Genomic DNA, 13,538 nt, shown 5'->3' on the forward strand with positions numbered 1-13,538 from the left:
AAATACAGAGACAAATGTAAGAAAACTAAACACAGTGTAAAACTTTCTAAGCAAAAGTCATGGGAAAACTTTGGCAAGAACATAGAAAATAAACATCAGGAAGTGACAAAATATTCTGGAGGCTGTTGAAAAAGCTCAGAAATGGAGAAAAGAGTGCTGTAAAAGGAATTAGAGATAAGAAAGGTGACACAAAAACTAATTCTTTGGAGAAAAATATATCCTTGATGTATGGAGTAATTACTTCAAAAAATTACTAATTGAAACAATCAGTGACAACATAGTAGTAAAAAAAAAAGGCAATCATGCAACCAAGAATACATATCCATACTTGAAATAGAAAAGTCATCAAAAGCCTGAAATATGGAAAGGCAGTTGAAGTGGATGATGTTTGACCAGAAATGCTCAAGTATCTTACAGTGGCTGCACTGCATAATTCAGAAGGCCTGGACAGAGGGATGAATTCCAGATAATTGGAGTACAGCTCTTATAGTATCCATATATAAAAAGGGAAATAAAACTGAATGTGAGAATTACAGAGGTATTTCTCTACTGAGTGAGATATACTTGGATAAATCTGGTAAGATTTATGCAAGTATACTTGGGAAACAATTGAGAATGATTGTGGAATGGAAGCTTGGTGAACAACAAGCAGGCTTTAGGCCAAATAGAGGCTGTCAGGTTCAGATTTTCACTTTATGACAAAAAGTTGAGAAATCATGGTAATATAACAAAGATCTGTATTTAAGTTTTGTAGATTTGGAAAAGGCATGTGACAAGAGAAAAGCTATTCAAAATGCTACAGTTGTAGGTGCCAATGGGGCGTGATATCAAGCAATACTTAGTCTTTATTTGAGTTATAAATCAGCAGTTAGAATTAAAAGAAGTACAAGAAGATGGTTTAATGTTAAATCTGGTGCCCGACAAGGATGTACATTATCCCCTCTATTATTCATTATCATAATTTCCTTCATAATGGATCACATTATGAAGGAAAGTGGTATTAAACATGATATCAAAATTGAAGTTAATCTCAGCTTTTTGCTTTATGCGGATAATGTTATACTTCTAAATAATGGAGAACCTACAGAACAAGTAAAACATTTCAGTTACTTAGGCACAATTTTTAGTGAAGATGGTAAGTTAAACATCGAAATAGACATCAGAATCAACAAAGCTGGTATGGTAGGAGGTCAACTGAATACATTTATATGGAATAAGAGAAATTAGTCAAAACACTAAATTAGCTATATACACGACAGTGTTCAAACCAATTTGAACTTATGGATCTGAGAGCTGGGTTAGAAATAAAACACTTGACCAAAGACTAGAGACCACAGATAAGAGAGTCCTGAGAAAGATTAGAGGTATGAGCAGATGGTATCAATGGCAATATCATATTAAAAAGGAGGTTATCAGGAAATAACTTGACATTGTCAGCATCCAGGAATGCGTTAGCAAAGCTAATCTCAGGTGGTATGGTCACTTAAATAGAATGGGGGAGGAAAGATTAGCAAAACAAGTGTTCTCTGCCAGGTTGGCAGGAAAAAGACGCAGGGAAGACAAAGATATAGGTGGATTGATATGGTAAAAAGTGCCTTAGAAGATAGAAATATAAGATCTGATAATGTTGGAGTCTTGACAACAGATTGATTTGAAAGAAAATTGTAGATAAGAAGTTAATAATGATGTAAATGTTTCATGTAATACTATCATATCCTGTACACCCCTTGATGGTACATGTCAGGAATTTGATGATGATGCATATATTTTTCTTTTCAATATGACATTTCAGGTCACAATGAATGATCATTTCCTATTTCAAATTCCGCGTATAACTGTGTCTCCAAATTGGCATGAAGACAACAGACATATCAGCTATTACAATCAATGAGACTTTTTTGTGAACATTTTATGTCGAAACATGACAATGACTAATCCATGTCTTTAATGAAAATACAGAAGGCAATCATTATTAGTTTCTCAAAGTTTTTCCAAAGCATTTTTGTATGTTCGGTATTTATTACCTGCTTCAGGCTTTATTTCTTCTCAAATTGTTTAAAAAATTTACTACTCCCCAATAAAACCTTATTTGGGAAAGCATAAGTAAAAATAAATTTCATTGTCCAATTCCCCATTTTGATGTTTTACCCACAGCACTCTATTTGCAACTACCTACCATTCAAAAAGATTGTCTTCATCTTTAGTGTTGAATACTATAGCTCCTCCTTTCTTTCCCTGATCATTATTGCCTGATTATAACAACTTATAGTTATTCAGATTATCCCCTGCTTTCATCTTCTTTGTTTCAATAACACTAATTAAGTTGGTGTGGTACTTCTAATTTTTCTGCTGGATCCACTACTTTTCCATTGATACATTTGAACTGTTATTTCGAATCTTGCAGTTTGTTCCAGTAGCTGACCATTCACATAATGGTTTCCTGATGAAAATAGCTGTGCACTTTGTTTAACTAGGCAACACTCCAAGCATGACATTTCATCCTGTTGTACTACCATTTTCTTTTGATTTAAACCAACTGGGTATTTGGTTGGCTAACTCCCAAAGTAACAACTAATCCTCATTCATTCAGTATCCAGGTTGTTGTTAGCATATGGGAGTATCCATTTAAGGATACCATCATTCACCAATGTGTTCAATGCCTGTAGATCTGTGTGTTCATGTGGCCTGTTTGTGGAATGAAAAACCCTCCACTTCTGCACAAGACAGGCTAACTCACCTTTAGTTGAAAACACTCGATAAAGGTTTCTTACATCATAGATGGGAAGTGAACCAAGGTCCTTCCAGCCAAAGGGTTATGTCTATACCAACTGACCTATGGAACATACACGAGAAACTGAGGATTGGGTATTAAGTCCAGTGCAAGCTGATTCTACACATTCCTTAAAAGGCTGGGTAGAGGTCTTCCAGTTATCTAGCTATAACGTTTAAGCGACCCCCCCCCTCAATATTCCTTTTATATAAAAACGACCTTTTCTTACTGACATCGAATTCCATATATAATTTTGCTAATGATAGTACATTGCATTTCTTCTTTCAATGGACAAACTACATACATGGTCTGTTTGATTATTTGTCCTGGAGTGCTAAAATATATTCCATAACAAAGGCCTTAAATACTCCTTTCCATTCTTCAGTGAAGTGAAGACAACCTCATTTACTTGAATACTACCAAAGCACAGTACCTATCATCTTACTCACAGGAAGAATTGATCTCTAGACAAAATTAGATATTTCTTCTTAGGCTGACCTACACTACTAGCCTTTCATTGCATGAACTACTCACATCCATAGCTTCTTTCAAAGCTCAAAACAGTCTGGTGTTCTTTGCAACTAAAATCTACTTCTTACTTACACAGTTGCTGACTCTCAATAAATCTGACCAATCTGAGAATGATATCCTCACATTTGGGATGGGACACTGAGAGTGCCATAAAATCTTGATATTATCAAAAGAAGACAGTCTTGTTATTTGATGCTCTCTCTCACTCTCACATACGTATGGCTGAATATTCTTCTACATGTCTCTTTCTGCATTTTCTATAAATATTTCCATAGGTACTTCCATTATTCCTTCGCTTTCCTCTAAAGACACAAACAGATGCACATCAACACCTATTTACAGTTCAACTTTGGGCTTGCAGAACAAGATTCTCATCCTCTGCTATGTACCTTTGTCTCTAGAACAACCTCTGTCACAATGCATTCAACAACCACAGACTTCAACTGTTCAAGTAAACGTTTTTTTTTTTTTTTTTTTGCCATGTGACATGGATATTATTATTATTATTTGACACCTCCAGGGAGTCCAAGGACTCATCGAGGGAGGGCACCTGCTCTTCAACTCAGTCTCCACCATTCAATCACCAACTGACTGCAACTATACCAACGCCATCTACTGCCGATCACTACTGGTATTTCCACAGACATCCATGCCCACGACAGGATTCGAACCCACAGCCGGCTGGAGAGCAGATACGCTATCCACTCGGCTAACCAGGTCGATATGCAAACTGTTGTGTAGGGAAGTTAGGTCATTCTCTCTCTCTCGATTCCTAATGTGAAGAGAAATGATATTTGCTTCTCCACAACTACAAGTATATAAAGACCTTTCTTTTATTTCTTAATTTGCAAGTGTTAATGTGAAACTCATTTTGAAAAATAGGGATGGATTAAACAAAACACAGGAAAAGCTTCATAAATGTATTAATTACAATATGATATTTAAGATTAAATTCTCTTGAATTTACTTCTACTAAATTACAGGTGATAGCAATGGAAAATAAAAGAAATTAAGATGTTACTTTTTAGTCTCCATTTTTCTTACCTCACTACTACTACTTAAGAGACATACTATAGTCTCCACTTGTTGCTCCCATATCATAGTCCAGAAGTCACCATATGTAGAAGGTAAAGGTGCCTGTGTTACAATATAATGAGGACTATTGGGTGTCAGATTCTGTTTTAAAAAAGAAATCATTACACGAAATTACTCATTAATATTTTAAAAATGAAAATTATTTAGAACATACAGCTCTCAATTTATACTCAGCTAGTCACTGAAATTTAAAAATGTGCTAAATAATCTGAGATGCATTAAATATGTTGCAAAATATATCAATGATATCTCATGCATCAAATTCGCATTAACTAAGCTAGCTAAGCCTTTTAAAAAACTTAATAATGAACAGCATATCTTGAAAAACATTCAAAAATAAATTTGCATTCTTTCAACAATTTGTTCTCAGATTATTCAACTAGTTTTTTTCTATAGAAGATGCACATTATGGACACTGTGTAAATTACAATGGTTATAACTGTTATAATGTATATTATAATAATTAGAATCGCTGTTTCTGTGGACTTCCAAAAGGTAGTCAATAGCAATAATGCTATTTTTGATCTGACAGGGTGGAGAGATGGAGAAGATCCATAAGTGAGTGACCAAGATGGTGGCAGGTCTAAAAAGCTTCTAATGAGGATAGATTGAAGACGTGAAACATTTCTGTAACCCACATGATTGAAAATATGTGGGTTACAGAAATGGGATGACAGGCAAAAAAATGAGTGATATGAATGAGACATACAAATTATCAGAAAGTTTTTACAGGATTGATACAGAGGAAATTTTTCAGAACCAGTCTGGTTGGTTGTGGTGGTGGGAAGAACTAGGGGGCTCATCCCCAGAAGTTCAGCAAGGACGTGGTTAATAAGGGTGTTTTTTTTTTTTTTTTTTTGCATGGAGATTGATGAATGAGTGGAATAGGTTGCCAGATACTGCTGTGGATGCCATGTTGATGAATGAGTTCAAAGTGAAGTATCATAACCATTTTGTGAATATTGGATAGCGCTTGGCATAATGTTTAGGGCCTCCCTCAATGATGCTACAGCATCATTGAGTGTGTGATGATAATGATACTGCAAGTAAGAGATTTTAAACATTTCTTATAGCAGATTTAATATACTGTTCATCTACTGAATGCAGAAACTTTCATTTTTAAGTTACTCTCAACAGCATAACATTCCTGTTATTGAAGAAATAACCTGCCATGTCAGCAACCGGACAGGTAGTTACACTTACCACACATTAAGTGAGTAGCTACACCATATGTTTGCATGATTCTCTGCTAAGCAATCAGAAGGTAGTTTAATTGTGAGTAGTGCTGTGAGCAGCAACACTAAAAGAAACTGGAAAGGTTTATGAGGTTTTAAAACTAGAAACAAGAACATATAATACTAGCATTGAGTATCCTCCAACCTAGTCCTTATCCTACTTTAAGTTAGGATGCCATACAAATTTGGTGTGATCCTTCAATATAGTAGGACCCAATAAATCCTTACTGTGTTTTCGATGATAATGAAAAGAAGCCATACCTTTAATTATTTAGGTTATGGGATTGGAATATAAACCATTGACTTGGATAAGCGGTATACGGTGGGTATGAGTCTACCAGATTTAAGATCACTGGTAATCTCCAGGAATCAGTATTTGAACCATTGTTGTTCAGTCTAAGTGAGTATGCTAACCACTCAGCAACCAAAAGGTTGCAGAGTCAAATCCTGCCATGGCATGGATATTTGTGATTGTCTTTAGGTGGAAGGTGAAATCCATCACCAGGGGTGAGACCACCACTCCGCTTACTGGGGGCTGAAGTGCTTGAAAAAGTTCCATGTCTAGTCTCTAGAGCAGGGTTTTGGAACTATGTAAAAATATAAATAAATTACACACACACACATATATATATATATAATTGATAAAAAAATGGGGGAAAAATCCTTAGCCTACTCACAGTGCAAAATGTACTATAGGTTTGCAATAACCTTTTGTGGGTGAAATCCAAAAAAAAAAAGACACATCCAACTACTTGGTGATGATGCAAAGATGGGCAGGGAAAACAGGGATGGTACTGGTATATAGTGCTCACAGAATGATTCGAATAACCTAGAAAGGTGGGCAAATGATAATGGATGTCAATTCAATATTAATAAGTGTAAATTTATGCACTTTGGCACGATGAAATTACATGACATATTAATTTGGTGGGATTGTGTTACAAGAAATTGATGAGGCTAGGAATTTGAGTTATGGTGAACAGGAAACTGAAGTTCAAAGGTTGCAGTGCAAAAAACTGAAAATACGACTCAGAGGATAATTGCAATGTTGAAATTCTTTATCCTTACATGACTTTATCCGTCATGTAAGGATAAAGTCATTTTGCCTCTTTACAAGGTCTTGATACAACTGAACCTGGACTACAATGCAGATTTGGTCTCCTGGGTTAAGAGGGAATTAAGATGCCATGGAAAAGATCCAAAGAGTAGCAAAGATGATATCAAGATGTAGATTAAGAGGACAGATTGAGAGTATGAGACTGCAGACACTACTAAACAGGAGAAAGAGGGGGTGATGTGATAGAGATCGATAAACTTCTAAAAGGATGTCATGGAATTTTTCATTATATGGAAGGTGGAGAAAGAGAGAGAAAGAGGGGGGGAACAAGGGGGATCTGTAGAAGTTAAGTTTGTGTGTGGTTAAGAAAGGGGAGAGAGCTTTTTTTCTCTCATCATTTGTCTACAGTTCCAGCCTATTCAACTCATTCTGTAAATGCTCCATATCACAACAAACAATTGAACTTCCTGTCAGATTCTTCAGAATATCATGAATGCACAGAGTGAGCAACAATGGTTCAATGGATTCGTAGGGTAGACCAATGGTAAGGTTAAATCTGGCAGATTCACCTCCCCCAGCATACACAAATACCGCTGTTAGCCAATTGCTTCCCCTTAACAAAATCAACAGAGCTCTATGCCTATTCCCCCAAAGAAGTTGTTCCCCCCCCTGCAAAAAAAAACCATAATACAAAAAATTCATTCTCTCAGGGTAACATAGTGATCAGCATTGTGTGGAAATTATGGATATAAAATACATGCTATAATAATTACTTTACTTAAAACTAATAAAATAACTCGACGTTTTGACCTTTATATCAAGGTTATCGTCAGGAATACACATATGAACTAAAACGCAATCTACATCACAATGCATATGAGTAAGTATAGAATAACTGCTTTGTTTACTGTTTATACTAGCCTGACTTCTGGTGAGAGAAAGAGTAAAATTTTAAATAAAAAATGAATAAAATTATAAATTAAAAGCCTGTGTAGCTCAGTGGATGTGGCGTTTGCACACCACGACACTTGACCGCACGAAGGAAGACTTTGTTTCGAATCTAGTCATGGAGTAGAGGAAATTTTTCTAAGCCTTTTTTCAACCGGTTCCCGAGTTAGTCGATCTCTGGCACAGGCAAGCGGGTTTTTTCTCTTGGAAACTCAGGTTTTTCGTCCTGTAAACTCAAGAAAATAGACTGTAGAACCCACATTATTTCAGACGTTAAATATATTGTGTTAGGGACCACAAGATGGCAGCACTTGTTGAGCCATCTCTCTTCACTGCGTGCCACTTAGTGATAGCCTTGGGCCAGCCATCTCTCTCTCTGATTGGCTGCCAGTGGAGATTGAACTGCCCACTCAGTCTCCAAAAGTTAGATAGGGCTAAACAGCCTCGCCTACTCCCTATATGGGAATAAGAGGGCGTTAGCTGATTTTTTTGATTAAAAGTGGAACACTCTACACTATCTGGCCCGTCCTGTGATGTAGTATCTAATATCCTTTACTCCAGCAAACTTAAACACCTTGGACAAATGGGAGGAACTATTTCTGGAATCTGGTGCAGCACTAGAACATTCTCCAAACTTCATGGATAACAAATTAAAGAAGTCAGAATGCTTTTCAGAATTTGAGGAACGGTAGAAACATCACATGAAATATGTAATAAGGTAGGAAAATCTGAAACCACAGGTCAAAGAGAAGAGATTCAGAATTCATATGTGCAATCTGATCTTCCTCTGGCAAGGAATATCGGATCTCACAAAAGCACAAGTACCACCCTTGTTGGTGGAAGAAGTCATGATATGGATGGTTGCAGTGGTTATGGAAGAGATCTGGGAGTCAATCAAAAAGAGATCAGTTTGGATGTCTGCAGATTGGTGTTTATACTATGCATGTTGGTGAAGTGAATGTGGAAGAATTTTTTTCTATGGTTTTTTGAGTTTTTAAACTTTTTGAGAGAGGTTTGTTATTTAACTCTGGTAATGCTATTAATAAGTTTACTCTCATGTATAGTATAACAAAGGTGAACATAAAATGAGAACAGGGAACACACAGTGAGGAGTACTCATAAACAACCCACACAGAGAGCATCCAGTCTTTATGCTATAATATGGCCTCGATAGACCCCAATGTACATATCATTACATAGTCTCCATCCAGGCATGACCTGGCAGTATATATGGTTGCAAGATTATACACCAGCTAATCAGGAAACATCCATAAATACACTGCCACCTGATTCAATCCTGTACACTATCTGGCAGCCAGCCCACAGAACTGCTTTACTGCTGTAACCATGAAGATGGGGGAAGTATTGGATCTCTATACTATGTTTGGCATGCACTTGAGAGGTAGCACTCTCACTACATATTGAAAGACTTGGGGGGAGGGGGAAGACAAAAACCAGCCCACCTGCTCTGGAGCAGGTTTATTGGGACCTGGAGTGGTTATTTCCACTCCAGGTTCAAATAAACATGGTGGTGGTATTTTATCAGGCAATAAAGGTTACACTCCACCTAGTAGGTATAAGCACCTCTCGTTGGAAGATACTTTTATAGTGGGAATGCTCACTTTTCATAAGCTTAAGCCTTTTCATGTAAAGCTATCCAGGATATGTGGAGAAGCAAAAATTCATAAGCCTGATACCTCCCTATGCCCAATTGTTGATAGCAAAAACAATCCTGCATGTAGACTTCTAAAAGGTTAACTAAATCACTTGAAGCTGCACACACTTTTTTTTTTTAGTAAAAAATATTAACATTAAAAGTATATTAAAAAAAGTACAGGTAACCCTCGTAATAACGCGGTACTTATACAACGCGGCCTAAAATTGTAGTAACCCTTGTTGAACGCGGTACTTATACAACACGGTTCCGATAAAAACACTGTCTACAAATTGTAGTAATCTTAATCTTTTCATATGTTTTTCACTGCGCGACTTAAAAATCAAATTTTATCTTCATTAAATTTGTGTCTGCTTGTATCCCGCATGTCATTATAAGTAGTGAATTTATATTAGGGGAAATACCCTTTAGTACGCATGTACCTCAATTGTTTACTATATAAAACGTTTATTGTTGAAAATTATCCTCGTTTCTGCCAGGAAAGTGCATTAAAAATCATAAGTGTGTTCATCTCAAGCTGAGCACTTTATTTTCTGGTGAGTTAATTAAATTAACTTCGCCAGAAAAAATAGCCGTTTGGCTTTTTATCTTAGTTATAATATATGGGCACACCTTTCTGGCATTCATATAGTGAAGGTATGCAAGTTCTTTTCACTTAAACTTTGATATCATCCAGGTCTACCTACTCACTGATGAGACCTCAAAAAAGGTTGAAACCGGTCTGGGTAGTGACCTCTCCTCATAATGTAAGGCAGTATTACATCTCCTAGGAGCTGTGTTTTACATTATGAGAAAATATCAAGGATAGTGAGGGAACTTGCTCCACCTTTGCTTCGAGTTGCCTTGGTGTTGTACTACCAAGTATTAACTTATGCTTGGATTCGCTGATAGTTCTTCGGCATGAAACTCTTAGATCATAGTTTTCGATCACAAAGTTTTGCATACTGGCTGTAAAATAATAAGGGATTTTTATCCCCTTAATTTAATTAACTTCACCAGAAAAAATAGCCATTTGGCTTTTTATTCTAAAATTAATTTCTTTCGAAGAAAAATATTCAAAATCTTGGATCGGTTGAAAAATGGAGAAAAAACAGGAGTTATTTAAGGACTCTGAATTTAAATGAATCAACAATTTGAACAATCAGACCAAATGAACATAAAATCCGGGAGTGTCTTATTGCTGGGTCAACGGTAAGTACAAAGCTCGTTGCTTGTGTACACAATATTCTAATGAAAAAAATGGAGAAATCACTAATGATTTGGGTAGAAGATTGCACTCAAAAGAAAATTCCTTTGGATGGAAATCTTATTAAATAAAATGCTCTCAAAGTTTATAAACATGCAGACCAGGTGTTCAATGCAGATGAATCCAGGTTATATTGGGAAAAAAATGCCAAATCGCACCTATATTTTGAAAAGTGAAAGATCAGCTTCTGGATTCAAAGTTTCCAAAGATAGAATCTCTACTGTTTTGTAATAATGCATCAGGTGATTACATGACAAAACCAGTGTTTATTAACTAATCCTCAAATCCTCGTGCTATAAAAGATTAAAATATGCACTATTTATTTTGCCTAAAACATTTATGCATTATGTGCAATGAAGTTTAAGTACAATTTGTAATTTTTATATTGAAATAAATATTGAAATACTTTTATACTATGTATTTGTTTCATAGTTTATATGTTTTCTTAACTTACATGAATTACCTGAATTAAATAAAAATATTTTTTTGTTGGATATGTCATTGTTGTTTATATAATTAAAAAAAAAAAGATTTTGGAACATAACCCTACTTTTTCTATGTGGTCTGAAACTCACATAACGTGATTTATATAACACGGCATTTCTGCGGAACCTAACATCCGTGTTATATGAGGGTTACTTGTATGTTAAAAAAAAAAAAAGCATATCTTAAAAAGTTCTGACATGATTAGTTTCAAATAACTTGACTATTTACTAAGGTGTTATTTACTAAGGTGTCATTAACTAACCTTGATTTGATCAAGCCCCATTTTCTACTGGATATATTCAAATTTACAGTACATGCTGCTTAATTTACGTGGAAAAGGACACAGACAAACAACTGGATGGGACAACCATGGGTTCACCCATTCCCCTCCCATTAGCCAATTTCTACACAGAACCCTTAAAGACCTAAGCACTTAACACAGCCATACTCAAAACCAGTAGTTTGGCTACACATGCTATTTGACTGGTTTTTAGTGCATTTTTAGACACCATCCTAAAATCCATTTCACAGCAGAAAAAGAATCAATTGACTGTCCTATCTTGATGCACTAGTCACATCTTTCAAATGGTTTAGTAGCTTTTTTCTGTTTATAGAAAACCTAAATATACTGGAAGCTATTTACATAAAACAATAACACCATCATCCGTACAACAGTTTGGTATTCTAAAAACACAAACACAATGCCATCTGTTCCAATGATACTACTCTTACTGCTGAACTCACCTCCCCTTCACTACACTATAGCCCAGCGTTTCCCAAACTTTTCCTACGACGGAATACTTCACAAATCCTGAAATTTTAATGGAACACCTTGGTTATTTTGTAATATATTAATTAATAATTATGGCATAATAAAGAGTATTAGTATACTTATATATATGGTGTGACATGTTGACAAATATAAAATTACATTTAAATCAGTTATCAATCACTGGACTAATGAAATCTTGTAGTATATTGTAGTTTCCTCAGGCCAACATCATTAAATTAATTTGTGCTGATTTTCATTGATATATCACATTCTTATCAAAATTTTATAATATTATAAGTACTTACGAGTGAATACAGACTTTTTCTCCTGTGTGCTGGTAGTTTTACCCTCCTTTTGTACATCCTGGAGATCGCTTTGTAGGTTGATGGTGGATGACTCACTATCTGTTGCGTCACAAACATCTTCAATAAGAGATTTCTTAATACCAAAATTAACAAAGTCCCTTGTCTCTTATTCATATTAAAATTTAAATCTACAGGCCTATTACTTTTAAAAAAATCACAGCACTATGGTTTCAAAACTTTCACCCTACAATATGAACTTGCGAAGAAAGTGTTCAATATTACTAGATTTGAGAACCGCATACAGACTACCTTGATCTTCAATTTTAGTGGAAAAATTTTCTTTATATTTCCTTGCTGACTGGTCACTGACATTTGCTACACAGATGTCATTTCCTTCAGTTTTGAGAACAGAGGATAAGCCACACATTGCTATAATCCACATGCAGGCAATTTTTATGATCGGTCATAAACAGCGGTATTCCCTTTCCCAAATGTTGAAGGGTTTCGATGTGTGAAAATTAACGATACACAGATGTTATTAGGCGTTCTAGGTCTGAGCTTTTCGACATATTCACGAATATTATTCTCCTCAGAATATTTCCACTATAAAATATTTATTTATGAAAAATGCTTAGAAAACTAAAATGACAAATTTCAGGAGAACTTCTCGTGGAACACTTATTCACCTTCCACAGAACACAGTTTGGGAAACCCTGCTATAGCCAATGGCTAGTCCCCAAAAAAGAGATAAAATAATAATTATCCCCACCCATAAACAAGAAGACTACAAAAGTTACTATCCCATATATTCAAGACACATCTGAAAAGATATCCAGAGCACTTATAAGCTCTCCACTACATTAAACACATAAAAAACTAGAACTCTTACCTTTTCATTGAAGAACAAACCATCCTTTATCACATTTAAGAAAAAATATTTTACAACTAAAGAATTATTATTATTATATGGGCATCTCCATGGAGTCTGAAGACTCATCACAGGAGACCCAATCTATCCACACAATCTATCATAACTCTCCTTGAACACATTAACAGACAAAGCACTACAACTGAACCAGGCAACCCATTCCACTCATTTACCACTCTCCAAGCAAAAAAACCTAGAACTCACACGACTGCTAATCACACCTTTATTCAACTTTCAGGGACGACCCCATGTTCTGGTTCCTCTAGCCAAGTGCTGAAACATTTCCTCTTCATCTGTCCTGCATGTATTTTATCTTATAAAATCCTTTATCCCTGCAGAGGTCAAGACTGATCTGACAGATACAAACAAATTGTTTAATATAAATATTCTTACACATATCCAGTGTATAGCTTGGAGGTCATGACTAGCTGTGCATGAATATATTATGAGTGATATTCCACACTGTTTATGCAGTCAGTTTTGGTTTAAC

At 35.5% G+C, this 13,538-nt stretch overlaps 1 protein-coding gene across 2 annotated transcripts in view; it reads right to left on the reverse strand.

Annotated features, from left to right (window-relative positions):
• mop (tyrosine-protein phosphatase non-receptor type protein myopic) overlaps positions 1-13,538 on the reverse strand; it is a 352,485-nt gene that overhangs the window by 78,228 nt on the left and 260,719 nt on the right. For both annotated transcript variants that reach the window (XM_090413257.1, XM_090413258.1), the window contains one exon: positions 4,346-4,477. In XM_090413257.1, the coding sequence (XP_090269383.1) occupies positions 4,346-4,477 (132 nt within the window). The remainder of the gene's footprint in view (positions 1-4,345; positions 4,478-13,538) is intronic.

The sequence above is a fragment of the Typopeltis vanoorti genome, chromosome 2 (assembly GCF_054136105.1).
Source record: "Typopeltis vanoorti isolate ZY-2024b chromosome 2, IOZ_Tvanoo_1.0, whole genome shotgun sequence".
In the NCBI taxonomy this organism is placed as follows: Eukaryota; Metazoa; Arthropoda; class Arachnida; order Uropygi; family Thelyphonidae; genus Typopeltis; species Typopeltis vanoorti.